Source organism: Poecilia mexicana, unplaced genomic scaffold (genome assembly GCF_051168715.1).
Source record: "Poecilia mexicana isolate PSO_F unplaced genomic scaffold, ASM5116871v1 scaffold_22, whole genome shotgun sequence".
Lineage (NCBI taxonomy): Eukaryota > Metazoa > Chordata > Actinopteri > Cyprinodontiformes > Poeciliidae > Poecilia > Poecilia mexicana.
The window spans coordinates 20,495,300-20,523,229 of NW_028263391.1; the positions used below are offsets into that span (position 1 = coordinate 20,495,300).

At 38.9% G+C, this 27,930-nt stretch overlaps 2 protein-coding genes across 4 annotated transcripts; both read right to left on the minus strand.

The window, feature by feature from the left end:
- Positions 1 to 233: 233 nt before the first annotated feature.
- On the minus strand, positions 234 to 10,519 carry LOC106921645 (mitogen-activated protein kinase kinase kinase 7-like). 2 transcript variants are annotated; one of them, XM_014993456.2, is made up of 14 exons: positions 10,316 to 10,519; positions 10,074 to 10,184; positions 9,169 to 9,234; positions 8,822 to 8,867; positions 8,102 to 8,240; positions 7,896 to 8,020; positions 7,054 to 7,182; positions 6,465 to 6,595; positions 5,576 to 5,663; positions 3,652 to 3,779; positions 2,883 to 3,000; positions 2,519 to 2,580; positions 2,195 to 2,310; positions 234 to 1,230 (listed from the first exon to the last, which is right to left on the minus strand). In XM_014993456.2, the coding sequence occupies exons 1-14, from the start codon at positions 10,358 to 10,360 to the stop codon at positions 1,059 to 1,061; spliced, it is 1,476 nt and encodes a 491-aa protein (XP_014848942.2). In that variant the 5' UTR covers positions 10,361 to 10,519; the 3' UTR covers positions 234 to 1,058. The 2 variants fall into 2 exon arrangements, with proteins under 2 accessions (XP_014848942.2, XP_087858459.1); XM_088002333.1 differs by having other exon boundaries at positions 10,031 to 10,184; positions 10,316 to 10,516.
- A 694-nt stretch (positions 10,520 to 11,213) lies between these two features.
- On the minus strand, positions 11,214 to 27,870 carry LOC106921647 (disheveled-associated activator of morphogenesis 1). Of its 2 annotated transcripts, XM_088002332.1 has the most exons (27): positions 27,810 to 27,870; positions 27,519 to 27,625; positions 25,363 to 25,551; positions 25,192 to 25,281; positions 24,041 to 24,112; positions 23,833 to 23,924; positions 23,540 to 23,759; positions 21,885 to 21,998; positions 19,603 to 19,713; positions 19,425 to 19,528; positions 19,290 to 19,356; positions 19,099 to 19,216; positions 18,874 to 19,012; positions 18,269 to 18,327; positions 17,998 to 18,185; positions 17,670 to 17,903; positions 16,768 to 16,875; positions 16,594 to 16,688; positions 16,122 to 16,206; positions 15,915 to 16,021; positions 14,765 to 14,853; positions 14,531 to 14,699; positions 14,346 to 14,453; positions 14,197 to 14,257; positions 13,990 to 14,124; positions 13,200 to 13,370; positions 11,214 to 13,119 (listed from the first exon to the last, which is right to left on the minus strand). In XM_088002332.1, the coding sequence occupies exons 3-27, from the start codon at positions 25,531 to 25,533 to the stop codon at positions 12,940 to 12,942; spliced, it is 3,087 nt and encodes a 1,028-aa protein (XP_087858458.1). In that variant the 5' UTR covers positions 25,534 to 25,551; positions 27,519 to 27,625; positions 27,810 to 27,870; the 3' UTR covers positions 11,214 to 12,939. The 2 variants fall into 2 exon arrangements, with proteins under 2 accessions (XP_087858458.1, XP_014848946.2); XM_014993460.2 differs by lacking the exon at positions 27,810 to 27,870 and having other exon boundaries at positions 27,504 to 27,788.
- Between the last annotated feature and the right edge of the window lie 60 nt (positions 27,871 to 27,930).

Sequence of the window (27,930 nt, forward strand, 5' to 3'; positions counted from 1 at the left end):
TTATTCTTAAGGGAAACATAAAATAGTTACAAAAAACAAAGTTAGACAAAAGAAACACTTCTCCAAATCTGTTTTTCCTATATAAAATGTCTGAAATCATAACTTAATGTAGTTGTGTTTTATTTATAATATTAGAACTGGGTAAAGTAGTACAACATAAACCATTTACTGCATAATTTTGATCTCAAAATAAAACATTAAAACAAAACTTGTGTACAAACCACTACCATCAGTTTGTTGTTGCATCTGGCGTTTTTATTAATACATGCTATTCATTTAGAGAACTTACTTCTGGTGGGTAAAGTATCCAGAAATTAGTAAGATTAGGGATACTTTATAAAAATATTACTTAAGTAAAAGTAAAGAAAAAAAAAGGTGTATAAACCACTTACAGAACAAAAAGTTGTCCAAAAAGTTACTCGAGTAAATGTAACTAGTTACTCAGAACCGTCACATTTTGTAACTCCATCAGAACCAGCATCAAACTTTTCTCTGAAAAACTTCTCCAAGATCCCATGAAGAACATTTTAACTCTTTCAGACTGAAAACTGAAACGTTTTTGTTTCTCCAGGAGAAAACTGGAGACAGAATCAATTTTAAAATGTTCCATAAGAAAGAGTGACACCTGCTGGTCTAAAACAGAATTACACAATGTAAATAAAGTTTGGTGTAAAATTTATTTTGTTACAGCAATTGTTCAACATTTTGTAAAGGAAAGGTTTTTTTTCTCTCTTTTGCAGTCAGGATAAAAATAAAAATAAAAAGTATAAAAATACAAAAAGTAGATAATTTAAGAAGTTCAGTGGGGGAACTTTAGTAAAATCAGTGCTCACACTTCTCCAGCTTTTAGATCTGTAGTTCTTTAGCTGATCTGAGGATCATCAGTTCCTCCAGATCTAACTGTGAAGTTCATCTGTTCACCTCAGGATCAGGTTCGCTCTGGACCGGATCCATTACAGACGGCTGGTGAGCTGCTGAAGAAACAGGTCCAGGGTGATGCAGGTTTGGACCCAATACGTTACATCTGAGCAGAATCAGAGGCAGGAACATGCTGGGTCTCAGCTGTAGGGCTGGTTCTGACTCTGGATCAGACTCAGCCTGCTCCTCAGGTCCTGGCAGACGGCTGACAGGCTGCTGTTGTCCTCCAGCAGCTTGTTGTGTTCCTGTATGAGGCGTGAAGAGGTCTGCTGCTCCTTCTGCTCCTGCTCCAGCTCCGCCATGAGCTCCTCTCTGAACAGAAACCAGCAGAACCGGGTTGGTTGGAAAAACTCTTACACTAGTGCAGCAGATAACCGTGTTTCAGCAAAATACTTTCACATGCAGATACAAGCAAAGGTCTTGTTTTTTTTTAAAAGAAAACAATGTTAGCCACTAAAAAAATCAAGATGGCCGCCATGATTTTTCAAGACAGCCACTAAAATTCTGATAGAAACTACATTTATGCATTAAAATTAGCAACTAGATTATGTTAAATCATAGTCTACATATTTTGAAACATAAAAATCTTTTAGATTTTCTTGATCTTGTGTTTCCTTTTTCCATTTTCCAAATAGTCACCATGCTTGTAATGGAGAGTAGCAAGAAGTTTTCCACAGCTAACCAAAAAGTTAGCTTCACTAACCACTACTTTGCTAAACAACTATCTTAGCTCTGGTAATGCTAAACCGCTAACCACATGGAAAATTATAAGAAGCTAAAGTTAAACTTATTAAAAAACTATCATAAGCTAATTCTAATCCACTAAGCACAGAAAACTATTAGCTAAAGCTAACACTAAACTACTAAATCCGTAAACAATGAGCATAAGTTAAAGTTAAACATATTAAAAAACTAGCAGAAGCTAATGCTAAACCAATAAGCACATAAAACTATTAGCCGAAGCTAAAGCTTAACCCATAAACACATAGAAAAATTAGCAGAAGCTATCGCTAACCATTAAGATGATCCTCAGTTTCTGATTTTGCAACATATTACTTTAAATTGTACGAGCAGGATAATGTGACAAAGTTAATCCAAATCATGAAATTGGGGAATATTTTAGGGCAATTATTGGTTTGAAAGACTGAAAACGGCAGCCATCTTGAAAAATGAGTTTACTGCAACAGTGATAGTTCAGATGGACTTAATGACACTTTTCTAAACTTTAAAGTCGCAGGAAGATATAAAACGCTTCATTAGGTGGAGAGAAACGTACTTCCTGTTCAGAAGGTGTGCGATCTCGGATTGGACTCTCAGATAATCCTGAGCCATTCGTATGTGCTGCTCAAACACCATCATGGACTCATGGGAGTTTGGACAAGGAGCCAAAGGCTGAAACAAGAGAGATAAACACAACAAGAAGACGGTGAAGACCAAGAATCCAAGAAGAGTTTTGTTCGTTAATCAGACATTGATGCACCAAGAAGTGGGACATTTTTCACTTTTGTTACATTTAAAACACAGTGAACAACAGTGAGAACACATGGAAAGCAATCTACAGTCCAGGACCTTTAAGAAAAACCCAGTGATGTGAACGTACCTGTAACTGATGGTCCAATTTCAGGTAGACGGAGGGAACCGGGCTTTCTGATCCCTCGGTACCTGAACACAAAGTAACATTAAGAAAGTCACTAATAAGAAGCATAAAGTAAAAGTAACTTTAGTAACATTTAAAGTTGGATTTAAAAAGTAGCATCGATAGCTATGTAACAGTAAAAATAACTGTAAAAATAAGAGTAACTAAAGATGCAAATTACGGCTAACAGTAATGTAACAAACAGTAATAGTAAAGTTAACTAACATGACAATAAACGACTGTTATAGTTACAATAAAGTAACAAAGTTTATGTTAAAAAACTTAGTTCATTGATCCACCTGGAGGAGGAGCTCTACGTGAACCTCACCTGTCGGGCTAATGGTCATCCTCAGCTCTGATTGGCTGCAGGTGTTGACAGAGCTGCTGAAGTGGGCGGAGCTTTGACTCTCCAAGCTGGAGGTTCTGGAGACAGCGGCCCACCGAGCCTGGAGGAAAGAATCAGAACATCAGCTGCAATTCAGTTACTAATATTCACAAATCACTGGCTAAACCCTGCTAATGTCAAAAAAAAACAAAAAAAAAACAAAAAAAAAAAAAAAACAGCTGGGCAACTGTGGCATTTACATTAAATAAGAAATTAAACTAAAATCACAGTTCAAAGAGCTTCAAACCATAAAAACGCACAAACTGAGAAAACCAGTAAACATCACATTTTTCCATCTTTAGACATTAAAATGTTGATTAATGTTCCATTTATTATGCAACTCTAAACAGGTGGGCTGTTAGTCTAGATTTAAAGGCACTCAGTGTTTCGGCTGTTGTGCAGTTTTCTGAAAGTTTGTTCCAGATTTGTGGTTCAGTGAAGCTGGATGCTGGTTCTCCATGTTTGGTTCTTCCAGACCTGAGAGGTCTAAAATAAATCTTTAATATATTCTCTACTTTTATATCATTTTGGTCATGTGATGCATGTTGTGATGCGTACAGTTTTGCGAAATCCATCTAATTTGATACGGCTGAAAAATCTATCAAAAAATGTGAGATTTTTTTAAATTACCGTGGTTCCATTCAGCGAGTTTATTTTCAATTCTAAAGTTGATGGAAACTGGGGGAAGTGTCTGTTTTTTATTTCCTGTTACCTTTGGAGTTCTGGGCTGCAGCGGGATTCTGTTCTCAGTGTTCTGCAGCGTTTCCTCGCCGCCAGATGCAGATCTGTGTTTGGCGTCGTCGCTGCGATTGCTGTGAATCGTTTCATCGGCACACGAGCCTGAAGACAGGACACAAAATCCACAGAATCACCGATTAGTACCAGGAAACAGAACCAGATTCTGCTGAGCCTCACAAACGCACAGAGACGATTTTCCTTCCTTCAGTTCATCCGTACAAACTTTAAACTTCAAATTTCAGCTCAGTTTTCTCAGAATAAAACTCTCCAGGTGGAGGTCGGATTGGGTTTCAGTCAGAACCAGAGACCCTGGCAGCTGGGTCTGCGGTCCGTTTCGATGAAACATCTGTTTTCAGTTTAATCTGAGAGAAAACATGAACATTTCTGCTCAAATATGTAAATATTTATAACCAAAAACAACTGAACATTCTTTGGACAAGCTGTCAGCGATTTAAAGGGCTAGCATCACATTTTTACCAGATTTATGGAGCCATTTTATACCACAGTTAAATAACTATTTTACCTTTGAGTTGTTTTAAAAATGACACATCAAACATAACTTAAAATAAATTTGACATCATAATGTAACACCTTGAAATTGGGCCTCTCTCTCTTTAAGAAGCTCCTGGTCCTTCTGCTCGTCATCACAATGCTCCTCCATGAAGCCGTTTACAACCATTCTTACGACTGAGAAGTAGTTTGTATAAAATGTTTTGCAGATGTGCCGTTAAATCAGGTGTTTGCTAATTGCTGCTGCCGCTAGTCTGCAGGAGCTGAATGGAAATCACTTTGTGAGATGAAGCTTTTTAGGAGTTATAACAATCACCACAGGTGTGTTTTTAAAGAGGGAATAATATGATAAAATGATGTAAAAACGTTAAAATATTGATTTAAATCAACACCAAAAGCTACAAACATTTTATATGATTCAGTTCCTTCAAAAGTTCAGAAAGGAATTTATTCAGGAGCGCGTTTCCACTACCAACTGGATTCTGACTGGGCAGGCGGGGGTTAAACCTAAACGTCTAAATCAGGGGTGTCCAAAGTGCGGCCCGGGGGCCATTTGTGGCCCCTGTACTGATTTTGTGCAGCCCCAAACTGCAGTTAAAAAATGTATACAAATTTGGCCCGTAGATGCAGATGGAGACTTTTAATTTGAAATCAAGATAAAAATTGCTACAAACATAATTTTATTAAACAGGAAAATATAAAGTACAACACAAAGTATATGTCTTTTTATAAACAAGTTTTAACAAAACGTAAAACAGGAATACTTTTACTGAAAAGCCAAGTTTTGCTTTTATTATTTCTTAAATTTAGCAAAAAATAGCGAACATTTTGAGACGAAGTGACCCAAATAAACTGAAAACTACATGCCTTTATTTTAATGCAGCAAACATGAAGATCTGCTACAGTGTATTTGGGCCATTGTAAGAAGAAAAAGGAAAGGAGTAAATTTTTACCAAAAAAAGAAATCAGAAAGACTTTTCCTTGAAATAATGAAATTTTTAGTTTAATAGAAATTTTCTACAGAAAAAAACTTGATTAATCACAAAATTTATGAGTTTTTGGCAGAAATTTACTTCTTTTCTTCTAATACCTGGTCATAAAAATCCCTTTAAAGTCTTGTATCTACGATAAATATCAGGCCACTTTTTCACTTGAAAAGCTTTAGTTGGGTTTTTTGGACTGCAACAACTTTTGTCTCTACAAATTTTGTCCCACGTGACAAAAACTTTGGACACTTCGGGTCTAAAGTGACTCCAAACGTGGGCCGATAAGCAGCAATGTTTTTCCCACTCAGTAGCTCCGTCCTAACGATACCGTACTGCTGTTACGGACTTACAGCAGAATATTATACAGTGGAATCGGACCGACCCGCTCAGTGAAATCGTTACCTGTGCTCGTTGCGGATGAGGAGCCGCTTCTGTTGGATGATGAAGACTGGTGAGGAAGATTGAGGGGTTCATCAGAACCTGGGAAGTACTGGACCACACAAACATGTAATCAGTAACTAGTTACATTTGCCTGAGTAACTTCAGGGCAAAAACGTATTTTTAAGAGTATTTTTACTTCTGCTTGAGTAACTTTATTATGAAGTACTGCTACTCTTACTTGAGTAAAATCTCTGGATACTTGACTCACTGCGAGTAACTAAGTTTTGCTGCCTGGATGCTCTACCCAGCTCCGCATGTGATTAGAGAATGTGACGGTGGCAACTGAATAAGTTTTATTTATATGATTTAAGGCAAGGGTGTTCAAACTGGGGCCCGCGGGCCATTTGCGGCCTTTGGACTGATTTTTTGCGGCCGCACAACCACAACTCAATAACTTCAGACAAAACTACGACTTTTAAATCAAAATCTACTTACAAAAATGTTAGTAGATTAAAGATGTTATCTTTTCTAAGCTTTCTGATTTTTATTTGTTGTCATGGTAACTAGGACCACGTCTGCTCATTGACTTGTACTCTATAAAGTGACATTTTATGCACCTAAATCTGAGTTTAATTGCTTTCTTTTAGTTTTCTTCAATCAAGCCAAGGAAAACATGCAAAAAACATTTTTGCAACTACAATGAAATTCCTACAAAAAACATCAGATTATTTCTTTGATTAAAATAGTTCATGCTAATTTTATTGTTGAGAAAGTTAAAAAGAGCAACATTTTTGATGATTTTAGTTTTTAAAATTGAAATGATATTTTCTGATCTTAAACGTGACTAAATGTTTGCACATCTCTGATTTAAAGGTTGCTGCAGCTGCAGGAGAGCCGTGCAGAGCTTTACCTTCATCAGGCTGCTCATGGTGTCCCGGACCTCGCTCATAGACGGCCTTTGACTAGGCTCTTTGTCCCAGCAGCGGGTCATTAGCGTCTCGATGGGTTCAGGGAGATCCTTGATCAGAGGAGGACGAGTTCCTGTATCACAATGACCTGGCAGTTAGCTTCATACGTAGCAACATAGACTACATTCATGGGACTCTAAACTCATATTTGACCTATGACCCCGAACAAAATCCAGTCTGTGCCACTTCCTTATGAGAATTCAGACACGTATCTGACTTTTCTCTAAGCGTCTGCAGTCTTCAGCTTTTACGTCATTGATGTGAAATGCGTCATAATTCTGCACCAGAAAAGGCCGGATGTGGTAAATTAGGATGTAAACGATGGCTGAAAATTATGATAATAAATTTATGAATGAAATCTGTGTCACTCCATCCCACCATAATCCCACCGACTGAACATCTAAACAGATTTCTCTACAGAAGTTGCTGTCAACATTTAGTGAGTAAGAGAATCGGCTTTCAGCAAAAACAATGAAGTGAAATAAATCTGAATTGAGCATCAAGACGTGCTGCGTTGCCATGGTAACCCACCTCTGTGCACCGCCCACATGATGCAGAACGCCGATCCGCCGATCTCCTCGAAGGGCTTCCTGCGGGTGATGACCTCCCACAGGATGATGCTCCAACTGAACACGTCACACTTCTCGCTGTAGTTACTCCCTGAAACAGCAGACAGGAGAGAAGCTGCAGCTCAGGGAACGACAGAGCGGCGCCTCCTTCACAAACACGATCAAAACTTTGTCGAAAAACTAAACTTTCACAAGTGCAATGTTTCAGTTAAATAAGAGATGCAATTAAAATCACACATAAATACGCTTGTTCACAGGATAAGTCATTAAAAATCATGCCGTGCCGTCATCCTCCAACAACTTCCTGCCGTCTTTTCCGGCAGTAGAAGCATCCAGCTGCTGATTTATGTCAGAAATAGGAAGAAAAAAGTAAAAAATTTGAGATTATAGTCAGAATTATGAAGAAAAAAAATCTGAATTCTGAGAAAAAGTCACAATTTTAAGAAAAAAAGAAATTTTGAGAAAAACGTCGCAAGTCTAAGAAAAAAGGAATTTTGAGAAAAAGTCAGAATTCTGAGAAAAAAAGTTGGAATTCTGAAGAAATGTCGGAATCTTGAGAAAAATGATGAAAAAAGATGAAATTCTGAGATTAAAGTCCGAATTCTGAGAAAACAACATCTTTACAGTGGCGCTAATCCTCGTCTATAAAATATACTCTTTCAATATCTCAACTGAGTGCAAAAAAACAGAGTTTTCTTTGAAATTGGTGCGTTTCCATTAAGCGAATTGATTTTCATAATTTTACATTGTGCTGTTATCTGGAACCGCAGCAAACGGCAGAAATGCAGCCGAAGCGCCTCAGACCTTCAAACACCTCGGGAGCCATCCAGGCGGCGCTGCCCTTGTTGTTGGTCATGTAGGTCTGGATGTCGCACGCTGTCCCGAAGTCACAGATCTTCAGCACCGTTCCCCGAGCAACGAGCAGCAGACTGAAACAGAGAGACAAAAATTTAAAAAACTCAACAAAAACCACAGGACCCTGATGCATCATGGGCCTCCTGTGCTTTTACTTTGGCGGTTTGAGGTCTCTGTGGATCAGCGCTTTGGGCTTCATGTTGTGCAGGTAGGCGACGCCGTCCGCACACTGCAGGCACCAGCTCATGGCGTGGGCGGCCGTGTAGTGAGGCAGCGGGTCGGCGCTGTGCAGGACTGCAACACAACAACACGAAACTTTTTCCTCAATGATAAACAAAACCAACTTTAACACCAGACAAAGATAACATACATTTTAAAAGTTATGATTTAACTACCGAGTGAAAAAAAGGTTCCCAATCCGACCAAGTGTGGAAAAGTGACAGTAAATTTGGTTGATTTAAATGTGACAGAAGAGACAAAACTGGAATAAATCTGAAATCTATGCATCTTTTCCTGGCTTGTGTGTTTCTCTAAAGAAAACGATAAATAAGTAGCCCTACTTTAACATGTTTTTACTCCAGTAAAAGTAAAAAGTAGCCAAGAAATTACTCAAGTACTGAGAAACTGATCATTTAATATTTGAAAATTACATCAGCTGGACCAAAATATAAAGTTACTGGGACATTGTTGGTATTTTAAGGACAATCATTTACATAAGTAACAAAAAAATCAGACAAAATCATTTTTTCCCAAATCAGTTTTGTTCAATAAAAGACTTATGAAACTTTAACAGAAACTGCAGTTTCTGTTAAAGTGTCTGGTGGAAATGTGGTTAAAACTTGTTTGTATGAATAAGACAATCAGGTGAGACTCACGGTTGTATAAAGAGCCACATTCTGCGTACTCCATCACCAGACAAACCTGACGACACAAATGAAAAGATTAAAAAAACAAACATAAACCACAGTGTAGCAATTTAATTCTCTATTTGTTCAACATTTTTGATGAAATATGGAGAGAAATAATCATTAAATGCTCAAATCTGACCTCTACATTATTTACTAAATGATGCTAATTTATCGTTATCTAAAGAAATGTGGCAGATTATGACTAAAAGATTTAAGCTTTTAATTTACTCCAGAACTCTCAGCTCCTTTCATACTTATAAACAGAACCAGCAGAACCTCGTGGTAAATGTTTCAGTGATCTGTCGGGTTCTCACCGGGTCGTCACAGGAGCCGTACAGCTTCACAATGTTGGGATGACTGACCCGGGAAAGCTGCCGGAGCTGCACACATGCACACAAAAACAGGTCCAAATAAAAATAAAAACAATTCACATCAGCAGCAACAAAGACACAGAGATTCATTTGGGTTTTCTAAGGTTCTGTTCAGAAATAATAATTAAATCTATGAATCAAATGTATTAATATTGGAAATCAGTTCAGAGGAACACAGGCATTCACCTTTAAAAGCAGGTAAAAGAAAGAAAAATATTAAATACTGTCTTGTAGCATTTCCAATTTATGTTAGATTAATTTCTAATTGTGTAAAATAAAATTAATCTTTAAAAAATATAATAAAATTGTAGCATATGTCCTTTACAATGCAAGAATGTTTTTATTTTAAGATTTTATAAGATAGAAGAAAAAAGAGTATATTGTTTTTATGACCTTCAGCTCTGGAACAAACATTCACTTTAGATAAATGAAAATATTTTCATTGTTTACAGTCGCCTTTGATTTAACAAAACAGTCTGACTAATAAACATGTGTTTCTTTTAAGCATTTTAACACTGGTTTCTTGTTATTTTCTCCCTGCTTTTTGTATGAATGTTGATAAGCAATCATTTACGGCTCAATAGGTTCTCTTTTACCCCAAAGAGTACATTTCCTACGTTAAACTCCGTAAACTATATTTTAAATAATTGATATTTTCACTGAGGTTCAAGTAAGTTTTGCAGCCCTGTGTAGATTTTATTTACTAAAAATAAACCAAAAGGGGCCTTTTGGTTAGTAAAAGGATCCGAACTGGCTCCCCATCAGACATCAGCGTTGGTTAAACTAGACTGAACCTGAATCTCACCCCGGTCAGTGTCGGTTCTGACCCATAAATCATGGATCCGTACCTCCACCAGGAAGGCGTTCCTCTCTGCGTCGCTCTCGATGGTCTTGATGGCCACATCTTTTCCTCTCCAAACAGCCTTGAAGACCACACCGAAGGTCCCTCTGCCAACAGCCTGCAGCCACACACACGGAACCTGGTGATGGACCCGCTTGATCCGAACCGTTCACCGTTACGCAGGAACTTCACAAGCTCGGCCCTGAACCTCGCCTCGAACCTCTTCTCGACTGCAGAACCAGAACTTACCGCCTCGAACAGGATATCATCGTACTGGATGTCCTCAAACACCATGGTGCCCCCCTCCTCTGGGCCGAATCGGAACCAAGCCGCTGCTCCGCCGCAGATCCAAAGCACCAAAACAAACTATCTGCAGTTTGAGGAAGTGGAGTACTTTAGCAGCCTGGATGTTTAAAGTCCGGGTGTTCCTGAACGCCTCACTGAGGCGGAAGAGAACAGTGCTCCAGGTCATCACGTTCATACATCACATCCATTCCACACGCTTATCTTCGCGTTACGTCTCTGTGATCTGAGTGGATTCATGGAATTTACGTGATTTAATTTAGGTTCCTAAACGCAGCTTTACTCAGACAAAAATGTCCACTAGGGGGCGACAACACATCAAAATTCCGTTTACTTTTACAATATCGCCATTGCGACACCTTCCTAAAATAATGGTCATTTTTTGCCAAAAGGGATTTTGACGAAATAATAATAATAATAATAATAATAATAATAATAATAATAATAATAATAATAATAATAATAATAATAACAATAATGATAGCACCTCTTTCTTGCCAAAAGATTACTAAGGCAAAAAATAAATTAAAATAAATTAAATTAATAATAAATTAGATGATCACTTTTGGTAAAAAATTACTTAAGCCATTATTTTAGGAAGGTGACGATTTGTATAAAGTCACAGTTCTTTATTATACAGATCGCTTATTAAGGTTCAAATCTTAAAATGTATACATGTGCTTTCTGTTTAAATAAGCCGTTTCAGTTTTACAAAAAGAAAATAATGAACTTTTACAGAGAGAATTAATAGATTTTCCTGAATACATTGTTCTCTATTATAAGAGATTAATAAATTTTATAGCTTGTAACCTGATAATAAAAAATAACACTAAACAACAACCACTTCCTTTGTGGCGTTAGTTTTTATTCTTATTTTTATTCTTATGCATAAAATACACAGAAAACCTGCTGATGTGTACCTTTTTATTACTTTGGAATAAAGTTTTGGAAATTATTAACCTTTCAGTTGTATTCAGATTTATTGAAGTGTGCTTCAATAAATCTGAAGCACAGATTTATTGCTGTGCTTCAGATTTGTGAAGCACAGCAATATCAAAAAACACAAAGATGTGTTTTTTGATACACATCTTTGTATCAAAAAACAAAGATGTGATTTATAACCCATCAAAAGTCAGCTGTGTTTTTTTTCTCTTCCAGCTCAGGAACATTTTTATTCAACACTCAGTTTATTATGAAAGTGAGTCGTAGAGAAACAGGATACATTTTACTCATTTGTACAGTTTAACATCGGAAATAAACAGAAATCAGGCCAGGAACAGGCACATTTATACAACACTGATTATTTAAATTTACAATTTTAAAATACTTAATATATGTAAAACCATCATCTTGGAATATTCTGTTCATTGTACTAACTGATTATAAAACATAATTAAACTTGTTTGATAATTAATCAGACATAAATAGGGATTAATAATGGTTCTGTTATTGCACGTCCCTTTTAGAATCACGAACATAATGAAGTGCTTTAACAAACAATAAATAATTATAACAGACAGACACTGTGTTTTCACTGTCAGGTGGATTGGTTAGAGTTACTTTATAGTTTTATTCTAAATATTTTAACTTATTGTTTGACGAGATGAAAGACTTCAAAATGCAGTATGTAACTTTTTTATATATATATATTTATTTTTTCTTGACAGTCGCTATGGTGTGACAGTTTGATTTGAGACAGATAATCTGTGGGAAAAAAAAATCAAGCTTCTCTTTCTCCCAGTATAAACTAGAAACAACCAATCAGAGTCAGGAGGCGGGGCTTACCGCTGTCAATCACCATCTGCAGCCAGTATAACCTGTTGTAAATGCTGAGGCTAGTTAGCATAGCCACTGATGACTGTTTGCCGTAATAAGTTGTTTCTCCATGAGGAGTATATGAGGGTGATTGACAGCGCTAAGCTCCTCCTCCTGACTCCGATTGGTTGTTTTCGCTGGCAGCGGTGCATTTCTTCAGACCGCAGTAGCAGCTCAGGGAGGATCAGGAGGAGATTGATCTTTTCAGATTATCTGTTTTATATTACACATCAGATTTAAGAAATATGTAAAAAAAAAAAAAAATTATATAAAAGTTACGTACTGCAGCTTTAACTGGTCTCATAATATCAGATGTGACGGGAATGTTTCAGCTCTTTCTGGGTTCGTTTGAAGGTGAAATGTGAAGAAATTTAGTTTCATTAAAATGACCCAGAATGTTTTTTTGTTTTTGGTTTTGTTTTGTTTTGCTTTAGAAACAAACAAAATTGAGTTTTTATTTTCTCCATTGAAATATTTTGCCTTTGAAGCAAAACCATTTCCTCAGGGTGAAACCATCGACACACCAGTGAGCTGGTTCTGATGAACACTATGGTCCAGTCCCAGTAAGATGGTGGTGGTTACCAACTGGTACTGGTCCAGTCCCAGTAAGATGCTGGTATTTACCAACTGGTTCGGTTCCAGTGAATCTGTCCTGGTTATGAACTGTTTCTCCTTCAGCTCCAGTCCCAACGAGTCAGCTATTGGTTGTTACAGTCAAGACACTGGTTCCACCTCTGTCCCAGTTAACCCAGTTACTACCTGTCCTGGTACTGGCTGATGGTCGATGTCGGTCTTTGTCTTTTTTTGTCTTTGGCCACTTTTTTCTCGAAGACCTCTCCGGATCGCAGCGCGGACACCAGGTCATCGAACTCTCCTCCTTCCTCCTTCTCGACTGACGTGGCCTTCCTCATCCTCTGCTCCCGCTCCTTCTTCTTCTGCAGGGACAAACACAAAGAGCCGGACTCCGGTGAGGTCATGAAGCTGCTGAAGAACCTCAGGCAGGATCTCCACTGACCTGAGCCTCCGCCAGGGCCCGTTTCTCCTCCTCCTCCTGCCGCCGGGCCATGTCCTCGTTATCCTGCCGGGCTTCAGAGTACGCCAACAGGAAAGTGTTGAAGACCCCAAAGAAGTCGTCCGGCTGCTGTTTGGACGAGTCCTCTCCAAAGTGCGTCAGCGCTTTTACAAACTTCAGCAGGAAAACAAGAATTCAAGAGTTAGTTGACAGCATGCTAACTTCCTGAAGTTCGGAGCTCTGCTGTTGTCAATGTTACATTTATTTAAAAACAGGTTGAAACTGCACTAAATTGCTGCACAGAGACACATGAAAAATATGAAATCATAATAAAATAAAACTAAAACATCACAATAAGTTTTAAGACTGTGAGCAGATCTAATTTGAAAGGGTAACTTATTCCAAATATTAAGAGCAACAACAGAGAAAGCATCATCTCCTTTGCTCTTAAGTCGAGTCTGAGGGACATTTAATACAAACAGATTATTTTATCTCAAAGTTCTGGAAACAATTGTTAGATAATAAATCACCAACTCATTAAAGCTTTATAAGCTTTTAAAAGAATCTTAAAATCTATCCAACAGGAAGCCAGTGTAAATGATCCAATCATGATGTAATAAACGCAAACAAAAATAAGATTAAGCTTCAGAACTGAACTAACTTATCAAAAATAACTTTTGAACTAACTTTCTGGTTGTAATAAAGGCTGGATCACAAACTGTAAAAGGTGAAGGAAACTGAACTAATGCAACAACATGAGGAACCTGCAGGACAATATTTGACAATAACTCACCAGATCTTTGGCTTCTTGCAAAGAATCTTCTACGTCTGAGAAGTTGAGGGAAGCCATGGTGATGAACTGACTGACCACAGACACAAACTTATCCACTGGACGCTGGGAAGACTGTTTCTGCTGGTACTGCAGCTCCTGCACAAAACATGCATGTAAATATAAATCCTGCAAAGTTCAGCAGGTATTTGATGCTTCTGTTGAACTTACTGCTTCAATGCTCTTCAGACCAGAACGCAGAGTGTTTATTTCCTTCTCCAACTCCGTCATGCTGCAGAGACATTCAGGAAGGCGGTGATGTTAGCGATCACAGTTAAAACAGGAACATAAACGTGGCTCTGGGTGTGTTTTCCATTTACTTGACTTTAGCAGCTTCTGGGACGTTCTGCAGCTCTTTGCTGAAAGATGCTGCTTTAGGAAACGTTTTCTCCAGCACAGTGATCATGTAGTGCAGCAGAGTGATGTTTCTACAAACACAACAACAGCAGTCAGACCTTCACATCATCAAGCTGCAGGTCTGCAGGGATCTGAAGGAGTTTGAAACCTGTCAATGCTGGACTTGGTGTCAACCATCTTGTTGAGGCTGGAAACTTTGAACCCATAGGCGTTTCCTCGTTGTCCTTTGTTCATGTAGTTCCCGAAAGCCAGAACCACCTGCAGGAGCTGACGGAGCGCCTGGCTCTGGATCACCTCAGAGGAGGCGAGCTTGAGAGCTGCAAGAGGAGAGAGGATGAGGAAGAGGACAGAGAGGAAGGAGCACTAACCTTTGAACTCCTACCTTCAATCTTAGGCTTGACTTCGGCCATTCGGTCATTGAACTTCTTCTTGAAGTGAAGAGCCTGGAGTCTCTGCTGGTAGTGGTCGATTCTGGTTGAGCAGAAGAAAAGATTTAGATCCAACTAGTTCCCACAAAATAAGTGACATTTTCTTTCACAATACTGAAGCCTTTGAGCAAGTTTGGTGAAAAAGATCTGATGGTAAGAATAAACCTGGACGGAGGGATGGATTAAAGTAATTCTTGTTCATTTTTATTCGACAGGTTGGGACTGGTTCACTTTTGAATCCGTCTTGTGTTATTTCTTAATCTTTGCAGGTTTAAAGTAGACCAGGAAATGCAGTGACAAGGAAGCTGGAGTAAATAAAATAAAATGCTAACTTCACACAGAAAACCCCCAGAAAGCTTAAAGAAGACCTATTATTCAAAATTCACATTTTGCACATTTTTGTACTTCCATTTGGGTCTCGACTTGTTCAGAAGAGAGCTTTAAAAAACATCCAGATGTGTTTTGGCAATAAGTTATTGTTTTTTGGTGTCTGGAAATTGAGCAGTTTCAAGGTTGTTATGGACATTGTGTTGTTTCCTAGCAACCTCAACCAAACCCAGCCCATTACCAAGCAACCCAAGCTGAGCTCCAGCACATTGGGTCAGCTGGTTTACCACTATATACTCTGTACAATGGCTGCTGGAAAATACAAGTGTTTTCTTGTTGACTTACCATCCAGAAACCACTTTCTACATTTTTGTTTGGTTGTGCATGTGGCTCTACTTCTGCTTTTCAAAGCTGTATTGTCATGTGTTGAGTGTAAACGTTGCGTTGGGTGGGGCGGCTCATTTGGATTTAAAGTGACAAGACCCCCTAAAGCAGCTCATTCTGGCAGGAGCTTAAAACAGGCAGAACTGAACAGACTAAAGTTGTGTAAAAAATGTAATGACCATGTTTTATGTAGCCTACAGACTTATCCTAAGCTGTTTAAGGAAGCATAATATGTCACCTTTAACCTTCTTGAAGCTCTCAGTTCCCTTTCTTCCACCTTCTTATGCATCTATCATGGAGTTCATAGTTCCTTTGGGCTATAAACTGACTGTTCCTGCCCCAGAGTCAGTTAGCAAACTCACCCCCCGACGAGGTGCTGATGCTGATACACACCTGCTCATGTCAAACAGGAAGCGGTCGGCTTTGGCCATGCGCTCCAGCTCGTGTTTGTGTTCCTCTAAAAGATCAACGTCGCTCTTCTCAGGGACAAACTTCAACAGCTGAGACACACACAGCAAGAAAATCTCTGTTTAATTCATCGTCTGAGTCACTGAAAGTCAAAGACTCGAGCTTCGGTCTCTGAGGCGGCTGGTTTCATACCTGCTCCAACATGTCTTTGGGCAACTCCTCCTGATCATCCATGCTCATGACGGCCTGGCAGATCTCCTCGTTGGTCATCTTCAGTCTGTCACGCACAAACTCAAACAATCAGGATCCAATATTTAGAGAACTGACCCAGCCCCACAAGCAGCAGCGTATCAGATTGAACAACCATCAGGGGAACTGACCAAGACCCAAAAAGAGGATACGGGATGTTTCCACAAACCACATACTGATCCTGACCAACTAACAGGACCTGATCTAGACCAGAACCAGAACAAAGTTCTCAGACTGGCCCCCCAAACTCTGGGTCAAACTTAAAACGTGACCCAGAAACAGTTCCAGAAATAGCATCTCGGACTGACCAACATATTCTCAATAGGCAAAAAAATAGATTCTTACTCTGACCCAGAAACAGGAACTTAGACTGACCCAAAGTTGCCCAGACCCACAACCAGAAACCCATACTGACTTTGACAAAAGGATGTTGCAATTCTGCGCTCGGCGCCCGTCGATCACCGACAACTCCTTGACTTTTTTAACAGACTCAGCGTCACCATTTTCTTTCTGTAAAAACACAAATAGCTCCGTCAGAGTCCAACAGCTCTGTTTAAAGAGACAGTCAGGTTATTGTATGTTGTGTTACCGCTGATCGCTGGTAAGCTGAGAAAGTCTTCTGAAACTCCTGCAGATCCAGAACTTTGAACACATCTTTATCGTCGATTTCTTTCCAGATGGTTCCTGTTATCTTAGCCTGAAACAAACAAACATTTACCTTAATAAATATCACCATCAGTGTAGTTTAATTTCAAAATCTGAGCTCTTTGACATCAATGAAATCAGTGTAGATTTAGTGGCTCTTGTCACTTTAAATCCAAATAAGCTGCTGCTGGCCACACCCCCCAACTCAATGTTTACACTTGCGCTTGAAAATGGCTGCAAACATTTGGGCACTTATACAACCATGCAGTAAGTGGTTTCTGGATAGTAAGACAACAACAAACACTGGTCTTTTCCAGCGGCCATTATACAGCAATAATACCAGATGACCAAATGTGCTGGAGCTCAGCTTGGGTTGCTAATTAACGGCACAGTTTCTGTCAATAATGACTCAACATTTCACAGGTTTTTGATCAAAAAACATTAACCTAGTACCACAAATATGTCAGAGTGGGGTTTTTGTAAGTACTTGGGCTGTTTCTAGAAGAAAACGTGCAAAATCTGAGTTCTGCATAATAGGTTCCCCTTCCAGGGTCGTATGTGGATGCACATGGATAACACATCACTTCTGAGCTGGGAATCCTTTGGGATCACCAAGAAGGAATGGAGGAATTTGCTAGGATTCCCTCTTGGATATACTAACTCCCCATCCCAATCTTGGATAAATGAAAAACAATGGATGGATGATTTATTCATCCACAGTTGAGCTTGAAGAAGAGCTGAACCCGTAAAAACGTCAGCGCCTTATTTGGTCTGAAAAGTCAAATCTGCTGCTGCTTTGCACAATGAACTCAGCAAGAAATAAATCCAGAAGGAAGTTAAATTTACCTCCGGTAATTTGCTCCAGTTGAAGGACTTCAGTGGGCTGGACGGTTGAGGGATGTTCTTCTTCTTCTCTGTCATCCCTAAAGTAAGTCCTGGTGCAGGAGGAGGAGGAGGAGCTGGAGGTGGAGGCGCTCCAGGAGGAGGTGGAGGAGGACCAGGACCAGGAGCAGTGGGGGTGGAAACAGGTGAAACAAACCCACCAGGGGTGATGGGAGGACCTCCTGGAATGCTTGAGCTCTGGAACGAGAGAAAAGTAAAATCTCTTCAGAGCCACAAAGAGAACAGGACATTCAGAGACTGAGACTTTAATCATGTGAGTTTAAAAGCTTACAGAGCTGAGCTGCTGCAGTCGAGCGTTCAGCTCTTCCACTTGTTGTTTAGTTCGTTTATGCTCGTCGCTCTCTCGCTCCAGCTTGGTTTTCACCTTTTTCAGCATCTCAAACAACTCATCTCTTTCTTTACTCTTGCTTTCACACTCCCTCTCTTTCTTCTGAAGGCATTGCTGCAGCTTCTGTTGCTCTGAGAAGGAGACACATTGTTTACTTTTCTGACATCCGCAGACTCACAGGTTAAATGTGGACTTGGAGAAATGTTTGTTTTACCTTTTCGCATTTCATCTGCTTCTTCTTTCCAACGTTTCATCTCGTTTTCTTTCATCAGCCTGTTAAGGCGCAAAAAGACAACTTCAAGTTATTAATTCACCTGTGATGTAATTTTCGCAGAAAGTCCTCAGTATAAACTCTGTAAACAATGCACAACAGCATATTAAGGCATAAAAAGATGAGTAAATTCCACCAAAACTGAAAAATTTTAATTTTTATCTTAGAAATTTCCTTGAAAAACCAAGATCTACGGTCCAAAATGTGCAAGAAAAAAAAAAAACTAAGAAAATTTTAGATTAATGTCAGAAATTTGCTGGAAAACTTTTGAAATTTCTGAGTCTCAGAAGTCAAAAATTTGCACCAAAAAACTAAGAAATTTTGAGATAAATCTCAAAGATTTCCTAGAAGACACTTCTAAAATTTCTGAGCTTCAAATATTTTTAAATAAAATTTTCAAAAAATTTCAAGTTTTTCCTAGAAAATTCTGAGGTTGATCTAAAATTTGGACCTGAAAATTCAAACCTAAAGTTCTTAGGAAGTTCTTAGTTTTCCAACATTCTCTGTGGTGTTTTCGACTTTTTTCCTGCTCGAATGTCTGAACTCACACGCTCAGAACATTCTTCAAGTTGAAATCCCCCAGTGGTGCCACATCTGGATCTTCGCCTTTATCCGTCTGCAGAACCATCTGCTGAATGATCCGGTCCAACAGCACCCAGTACTGAACCGACATCCTGCTGTTATTATCTGCGTACAGAACCAAGTAAATAGTTTGAAGTTAATGTTGCTGTTAGCTGAGGAGATGCAACAATATAACAATGTAAGAGTTTTACATGGCATGATGAGGCAGTGCTGCAGAGCAGACAGTAAATGAGGGTAAGCTTCAGTGTGACTCAGTTTGCTCTTGATCACGTCAAACATCTGGGTCGCACTCTTAGTGTCGATGTGAGTCTGAGGAGCAGCAGAGAACATCAAGTTATCAACAGATTCCAATCTGAACCGTCTAAACGTGGGAGTTACTTACAGTTTTAAAGCGTTTAGCAATCTCAAATTCATCTTCAATTCTCCAGGTCTCAAAAAAGTCTATGTGCCTGAAAAGAAGCAGGTTAAGTCCAAAGACTCAGTCTGACTCAGTCTGCAGGGCGAACACCTGACCTACCAGTCCAGGGTGCTGTTCTCCCAGGACCGGAGCTTATCCAGGATCGGTTGGATGCCCAACATCAGGAACTCATAGCGCAGATGGATCCGGAAGTTCAGACTGTTCTAAGATCAGATTTAACAGAAGACATGAAGGAGACGAACCGATCAAAGAAGAGAGAAAGAAAAACTTTGCTTACCTCTCCTGCTCCCTGATTGAGAACAGCATTGATGAAGGACATGATGGCCGTCTTCAGGCTGACGTCGTCCCCGTGGCGCCCTGTGGACCGGTTCAAGTCGATCATCATGTTCTGCACACAGGAAACATGTTAGAGGTGACCCAATATGCCTCCTTGAACAGGTCAGAATAGATCTACGGGTGCTACAAAACATGTTCATTAATTTTTTTTGCACAAAATCATTCTTAGATAATGAAATAATAATTTGGTCGGTTCCGCCTCTGGTCAGAATGAGTTGTCGCTTTAAATCCACATGAGCTGCTGCTGGCCACGCCCCCAACTCAACGTTTACACTCACACATAAAAATGGCTGCAAACAGATGCACAATTATACAACCATACAGCTTTGAAAAGCAGAAGTGGAGCCTGCTGCGCAACCAACAAGAATACAACAAGTGGTTTCTGGATTGTAAGCCAACGATAAAACACAAGTGGAATTAACTATCTCACTCACTCTCTGGTTACCTAGCAACTCACCCATTCTCTGGTTGCCTAGCAACAATCTGTAGAGTAATTTGCACAGTTATGTGCCTCATAACTGCTTAAGAATAAAAAAATAAGGACATGGAAGGGAAACTATGGACTAAGAAAGGTTACACCACCAGATATTTAAAACAAAAATGTATCAATAATTTTAATATCGATTGATATGAAACGCTTATATATTTTATACCTGCTTTGTGTTGGCCTTTCACAAAAAATCCCAATAAAATACACTGATGTTTGTGTATGTAAATACTTTTGTAGGAAGTGTTTGCTCGGTTTGTTTGAAAGAGTCATTTGGGTTAAGTGAGTAATTTTATTCCGAATGTTTTGTGAATCCAAAATTATGCTCTTTGGGTCTCAGCTGGTCTCTGAAATGGATTGAGTGTTTGCGTTTCAACATATCCAGGATACCCCACCTCCCGTTCAGTGACCTCTAGAGATAGACACCAACATTATCACAACCGCATGTTTTCCCTTTAAAGTTAACCATTCACTTCCTGTAACCTTCATTTTGTAGTTTAAATTTGCTATTAGTCAGTTCTCTGTAGATTAATTAACACTCTTTGTCTTTGTTAACATTCAAATCTGTATGTTTTTGCTCAATTTAATAATTAGTGAATAAATATAAGGTTTATTTTTAATAAGTTTAACTGTTGATTCCATTGGTCACCAGCTCCAATCGTAACGAAGTGTAATTTGTAATTCTGAGGAAACTTCCTCTTGCTTGTTGTTATCTAATAAGTATCATTTCCTGTTGTTTATGGTATCTATCAGATAATACAGCAGGCAGTTCTTGTGCGATTGTACGGGTTATCTTCTAATCTCCAGTTGTTTTTATCTTAGAAACATTATCAACATACTTCAGCTAAAACAGGCAACATTTTCCCGTACGTTCATAGATAATCATTAAAAGATATATTACATTAGATTAAGCTCATTCTGAAAAATCTAAACAGTGTGGACAAAAAAATTCCAACATGAAGTATCAAATTTTATTTTTATTTTTTGGTGTTTTATGAACTTCTGAGTAACTTATTCATGACGTGACTCAGAAATCTAATCCTCTCAACCGCTGTTCAAAAGCCAAGACAACATATCACTCAGGTCTACATCCGACAGAGCAATATTTAGGAAGTTCTTAACAACTGGAATGATGGTTGAGAAAAACACTTTGTAAAAAAGGAGAATCAGATACTGAACTCTGCTTTTTTCAAACGAGACAAAAAGATAGAGGTTTTCAGAAACCCTCATTCCAGATGGGTCATGCAATTTTAGGAGAGTTTAATGAGATAGACTTTGCCTTAAAAGTGAAAATGTGTTGTAATCTGATCCGAACAAAACGGTTCACCACAAACTAAATCAACTCTGTCATTCCTCTGTCAGCACACAGACTCGTCACTATTCAAGTTTTCAGGTTTAAAAATCAAAAGTGAGGTTTCCTTTTCCTTCTCTACCTTCTAGCAGGGGACCAAACCTTTATTTTCTAGTTGTATTTGCTCCATGCTTGCATCATTTGAATGCCTTTGGTTGAATTCCTGCGTGTGCGACAGCAGACTGACCAATCAGAAACTGTTCAACCGGACTCTGAACTTTCTGCTGCAGTTTGCAGATTGTTGAAATATTTTTGTAGATCTGACTTTCATATCTGGTTTCCACAGATTTACAGAAATCTCTCAAACTGATAAAAACTTCCCATAAGCTAACAGAGTTTTGATTCCTGTATAGTTTTTGGTTAAAAGCCAGAAGGAAAAGCAGACCTGGAAGCGAGTCCTCTCTGAGGCAAACGTCTGGTAATGGACCATGGCATCCAGGACCTTCTTATGGCCTCCTGGGACCAAACACACAGCGCCGAGGATCTCCAAGACGGCCACCTGAGGATGCGGAGAAAAACAGCAGACAGGAGACCAGTTTTTTAAACGTCATTATGCTTCCTAGAACAGGTTAGGATAAGTCTATGGGCTACACAAGACATTTTCATTACATTTTTTGATGACCAAATGTGCTGGAGCTCCACTTGCGTTGCTAGGTGATTGATGGAACTCCAGTTGGGTTGCTAGGTAACGGGTTTCGCTTTCCTGGGGTTGCTTGCCTCGCAACCCCAGGAAAGAAGGTTTTTTGAAATGCCTCATTGTCCAGACACCAAATAACTTTAACTTAATGCCTGAAAAAACATCTGGGTATTTAATTAAGCATTTGGGTTTTTTTTTTAGAAGCAGTAGAAACTCAAACAAAAGTACAAAAATGTGTAAAATGCATCATAGCTCCCCATTTATGTGCATGTTTTTCTCATTTCCCCTCCAGCTGGCCTGATGAAGTGAAACTTGCATCTGACTCATGTTTATACTGGCAAATCAATTCTAAGAACAAACTCTGACTGCATAGTCGAAATTCCCACAGAGGCTTTGGGTCTGGGAATCTATCAGTCATGATTTTACAGGTTTGGTCTGTTTGATGTTTAGGTGAGAAAGGGAGGGGCCAGATGCTTAGTGCATAAATATTCAATGAGCAACAGAAAATTACAGGGTTAAAACGTTGTCTACACACCTACAGAAGCAGCTATGGGGTAGATTTTACATCATCCTATGCAACATGTCTTTAGGTGTTTGTGAATTTATTTCAGAAAATCAGACTTTCTGAACATGTCGCAAGGTTCTTGGTGAACAGGAAATGTGCGGAGTGGGTGTAGCACAGCGTAATACAGGTAAAGCAGGAAGTTCCTTACCTGTCCATCCTTCTGTCTGATGTGGTGTAATCAGAACAACAGCTGGGAGGAAAGACTGAGGGAACTGAACACTTAACACTAATTATGTCCATTACGTCAATGAGGCAATCACATTGACAAAATAATGTGCTGAAAAAATGTTGAACCACACAAGGCACTCTGATCTCCAACTGGGTTGGAACTAACGATTACTTCAGTAACCGATTAATCTATCTTTTTCTTCTTCTGACAATTAATCGATTAATCGGATTAATCTAATTAAATTAGATTTTTCATTCATCCACTAGAGCCTTTTTTATACAATAAAAAGCTCATTTGCTTTTTATTAGGCAATAAAAAGCAAATGAAGCATTTTATTGCCTAAGTGTTATACCTGTAGTATTTGAACAAGGTGAAGCTAAAACTATACCACTTGAGGAGTTTTGGCTAAACATATTTACAAACAAAACTTATCTTAAATGCAAATTGTATCTATTTTTGTAAAGCTTTGGCTTAATTAATTCTCTGCATATGTGGTTTTTATTTACTAAATGGCCTTTTTAAATCTGTATACTGCACGATTAATCAATCACTAAAATAGTTGACGATTATTTCGATAATCGATTAATCGCGATTAATTGTTTCGTCCCTAATTTCTAATCTTTTCAGCATGTTTATGTTTCAAAGGCTGTAAAGGCAGCATCCACACACCTTGGTTTTGATGTTTTCCGCAGCTAGGCTTTGAGCCACGATGTTGATGCTCTCTGGGTGTTCCAGGACATGGGTTCTGCCCTCGGAGCTGTTCATCAGGGCCTTGATGCAGCCGATCAGAGACGTGTGGATCTGGGATTCAGCCGTATTGTAGTCCATGGACTTGAGGAAGTTAAGGATGCAGGAGAGGCCATCCTGGTCAAGGAAGCCGGTCACAAAACTGCAGAAGGTCAGTGAAGTTAGTTAATCTGAAGTTCTCTGGAGTTCGGATTTCTTTGAGTGAGAAGGTGAACCTCATTGGCTGAGTCCGCAGCGCTGTTTTCAGACCATTAACCTGTTTCAGCCTTACTTGCTCTTCTTCTTCCGATGCCAGCACAGGCTTTATCTGAGAAAACAGGACTCACATCAACACAACACCTCAGTGTTTCAAACAGTTAAGCTAAGTTAGTTTTACATCCTTCTTTTGGTGGTAGATGGGAAAAATGTTCAGAAACAACTCACAACAGCCATGGAGTTGAGCTGGTTTATGTAATACTGAGGCCAGCTGGTTGCTCCTCTATCCTCAGCTGCATCCTAAAAACACACACAGTATAAAAACACCACACAGTCATCAGCATACACTAACGATGCGTTCAATTTGTACTTGGAGCTGGGAAATTCCGACTTCCCAGTCAGAAAAAAATCAACTGGAACACCCTTCGAAGTCAGGCTTCCAGTTACTGGCATGCCAAGTAACTGGAATGCAACATAACACTGGATTATATTAGTTCCCACACTAAACCAGCTATGGTGCCATTTTTAACCGGGCTGTAAATATTTATAAATATTTCTTTCCTTTAGGCTTGAATTTACTTCTGCTCAAATATTTAAATCCACACATCATTTGCATGTTTGTAAAGTTTGGCTTTTCGTGGAGTAGTTCTTTAATCCAGACTGGAATGATACAGATAAAATTTCAATTATTTTTAAAAATATGTTTATATTTAATGTGAATTTTTTTGCAACATCAGATCCCTAAATTTATTTAATTCTTTTAATAAGTGCTGGTGAAGGTTATAGAAAGTGTTTAAATTGGAGAAGACCAATACCTACAAATATCTGGGTAGTGGTGACGATGGAGTGCATCCAGTTGTAAAAAGGATTTGTCTGATAATTCTTGTTGGATCGATCAATAATCAGAAAAAATTTAAGAAATTCAGCAAAGATCTGAAATGGAAAACTCAGATTTGCGCAAGCTGGAAAAGTTTTTTTGGTTATTTTCTTAAAATGACAGATTTCAAGATAATCAGTTCAGACAGCTAATACTGTCACAATCCTTGAGCGTTTGGTTTTCATCTATGTTTGTGTTTTTACCACTTATTCTAGTTTTCACCTCAAAATGTCACTTCAGAATCAACACCAGGATTACTAAAATCTGGAAACAACTGAACTGTGGAAGGAAACATTTGGAATTTTATTGCAATTTTTTTCCAACAAAAAAATTTATATGTTGCTTTGAATAGAAGAAACTATATTTCTAAGGTGAAAAAGAGTTGGAAATATAAAAAATTTTGACAAAGTTTGTTTTTGTCACTTCTTACGCCGTAGTTTAATGCAGGAAAATGTTGTTGGACAGATTTAAGCTGCATTGGATTTCCAATAAAGTCACTTACGTTTTTATTGAAACAGTAAATCTCCCACTTCTTTTCTGTTGGCAAAGCAAACATGGCTGCTTTCTTCTGCTCTGGGAGCCCCAGTTCATTCTGCAGAGGAAACAGAAAGATTGGGATTAATGTCTGGAGCTGTAATCAGATTTCTGACAGAAACTGTGCTCCTGAACGCACCACCAGTTGGGTAAACCTGGAGTCCACCTCCTGGGGGGAAGGCATGGGCTCCAAGACCGACATCGGCACGTCATTGTCAGGGGGCGGTGGTGGTTGGTCATGTCCTTTGTAGCACCACGGAAACAGAGTGGCGAGGCTCCACCACTGTTGCGGTTTCTCCTCGGACGTCATGGTTACAACACGTCTAGACTAGAGAGAAAGAAACACAAAGACAACATCAAGGCCTGGTCTCAGTTGGACAAGTTCTGGTTTTAACTGGACTCGTTCTGCTGACCTCAGCCTGACTCTGGTTAACTTGGTCTCTGGTTTACCAATTTGGTTTGGCAGTTCGGTAGACTCGGGTTAATTGGGGACCAAAACTGTAACATTTATTACACTTTTATCTGCTGTGGTTTGATTTCACACTGCACTCTGTCAAACTAAACACAAAAACCTCATAAGAAGACATGAGTACAACTTCCTTCTTTAAAAAAGGTAAACGAAAATGGAGTACCATTAGATTTTAGAGTTTGAAGGATTTCTCTTTTTGTTAAGACCACAAGCCATTTCTCCCACTTGCACGTTTGTTTTGGTTGTATTTACCCAGAATCCCCTGCGTTAGTCCACTTCTTGCTTTTTGCTCTTGGCATTCATATATGCATTTAAACCACACCAGAGTTCACTTTAATCAAACAGACCTAGGTTATTTCCCGAACTAGAGTTTAATTGTTTTTGTTCCACATCAGAGTTCGATTGCACGTTCACACTCCCCAAACGAACCGGACTCTGGTTCAGTTGGGTTCAGTTTTACTCTGGTTGACCTGATCTCTGATTTGCTAGTTTTCAGTTTGAGTTTTTGCTCATTTGGTCTCAGCTGGACTCTGTCTTGCTGGTCCAGTTCTGGTTTTCATCTTTTTGACGGATCTGTTGTCAGTCTGACCACCAAATAGTTTCAGTCAGACTCTGAGTCGCCTGGTCTTGGGTCTAGTTGTGTCTCCAGCTAATCTAAGTCTACTGATTATCTTTCTGGTTGAATCATGAATAATAATCACTCTGTAATCTCTCAGTAATGATCGGATCTAATGTGCTATTTAGTCTCTCCCTCAGATATCAGAACCAGCTTTCACTCTGTTGTCTTCATGGACTTTCTGTCAACAGCGTCATCAGTTCCTCAGAGCTGTGATCAGAGTTGGGTTGTAACTAAACACAACTACTCAGTTATGTTTACTTGAGTAACTTTTTGGGGAAAATACTTTCAGGAGTATTTTTCACTTTCACTTGGGTCAATTTCTGGATGTTGTACACAAATGAACAAGCTTGTTTTAATCAAAAACAGACACACACCCTCAGTTTTTGTCATGAGTTTTAAAGTGAAAGAAATTCATTTGGATTTTTTTCTTTTGTTTGACTTTGTTACAATTTTTTTTCATTTTGGTCCTTAAAAAGCCTAAATTTTCACACAACTTTTTATTTTGTTCCATCTGACTATGTCAGTTTTAAATATTAAACAGTTGATATTTTGATCACTCAGTACTTGAGTCGCCTTTTTGCAAAGTAATTTCTTGGATGGCTAATTTTTACTTTTACTTTAATAAAAATAGTTTAAAGTAGTGTTACTATTACTTGAGTACAATTTTTGGGTACTCTGTACTGAATTCATTAATTTAACAGGACTACACTCAGAGAAGTGGGTGAATTACTGTCATGTACTGATTTGGATCAACTAAATACCTTCAATGCATGAGTGGACATAGAAAAAAGAGGTATGTGAGTTGGATTTAATCAGCTTGTGTTTATCAGGACCTCACCTGGTGCTAAATACAATTAAAATCCAAAATAAAGTGAATGAATTTAACTGATTAATTGGCTAAAAACTGAGTTAAGAGGCTGAACAATCTGCCTACTTTATCAAAACAACAAAACGTGTGTCAGATGGAGACTCTGAGAATCCAAAGTTCAGTAACTTTGAAACTGTTGAGTTTCTCCTCGGTCATTGACCAGCACTCAATTTTCACCCTGTGTGAGGGTTAATACATCTGCTCTGTTTTTGATGCGTCACATTTGAATAATTACTGCATTGGTTTGTTGATGCCATGAGATAAAAACCCAGGTTCAGGATGGTCTCTGTGTTTTATTGAGGGGATGATGTGTGAGTCTCCTACCTGTGCGATACTCACTTATGTGACAGGGTATGAAGTCATTTTCCAGCTGTGACTGGTCCAGTTCAACCTGCCGTCTCCAAGTCAACATGCTGAAGAAAACCTCCTAACATGTTCCAAAGTATCTGGAATTAGTTTTAAAAAATGAATCTGAATCAGGTCTTTAAGGCTTTAACTCTGAGTTAAAGTTAAAACTGTTTCACTCCGCAGGTGAACCGACTTCACCGCTGAGCTGATACATGCCGTTTGTCCAGTTTCACAGAAACCTGCAGAACTGCAGCACCGTCCTCACAGTCACTTCATATTTACCTGATGTCACAGTTGCAGGTTGTATGTATGACTCCGTGTGTGTGTGTGTGTGTGTGTGTGTGTGTGTGTGTGTGTGTGTGTGTGTGTGTGTGTGTGTGTGTGTGTGAACCTGACTCAGAGC

What these genes read in the sequence shown, in the direction of transcription:
- LOC106921647 (XM_088002332.1), bottom strand. Translation starts at nt 25,533, where the DNA reads ATGACGTCCGAGGAGAAACCGCAACAGTGGTGGAGCCTCGCCACTCTG. An exon ending in CCAGGTTTACCCAACTGGTG is followed by an intron (nt 25,282 to 25,362) that starts GTGCGTTCAGGA and finishes TTTCCTCTGCAG; the next exon opens with AATGAACTGGGGCTCCCAGA. An exon ending in TTCCTGTTTGACATGAGCAG is followed by an intron (nt 14,854 to 15,914) that starts GTGTGTATCAGC and finishes CTGCTCAACCAG; the next exon opens with AATCGACCACTACCAGCAGA.
- LOC106921645 (XM_088002333.1), bottom strand. Translation starts at nt 10,335, where the DNA reads ATGATATCCTGTTCGAGGCG. An exon ending in CAGAACCGACACTGACCGGG is followed by an intron (nt 9,235 to 10,030) that starts GTGAGATTCAGG and finishes GCATGTGTGCAG; the next exon opens with CTCCGGCAGCTTTCCCGGGT. An exon ending in GCACACCTTCTGAACAGGAA is followed by an intron (nt 1,231 to 2,194) that starts GTACGTTTCTCT and finishes GTTTCTGTTCAG; the next exon opens with AGAGGAGCTCATGGCGGAGC.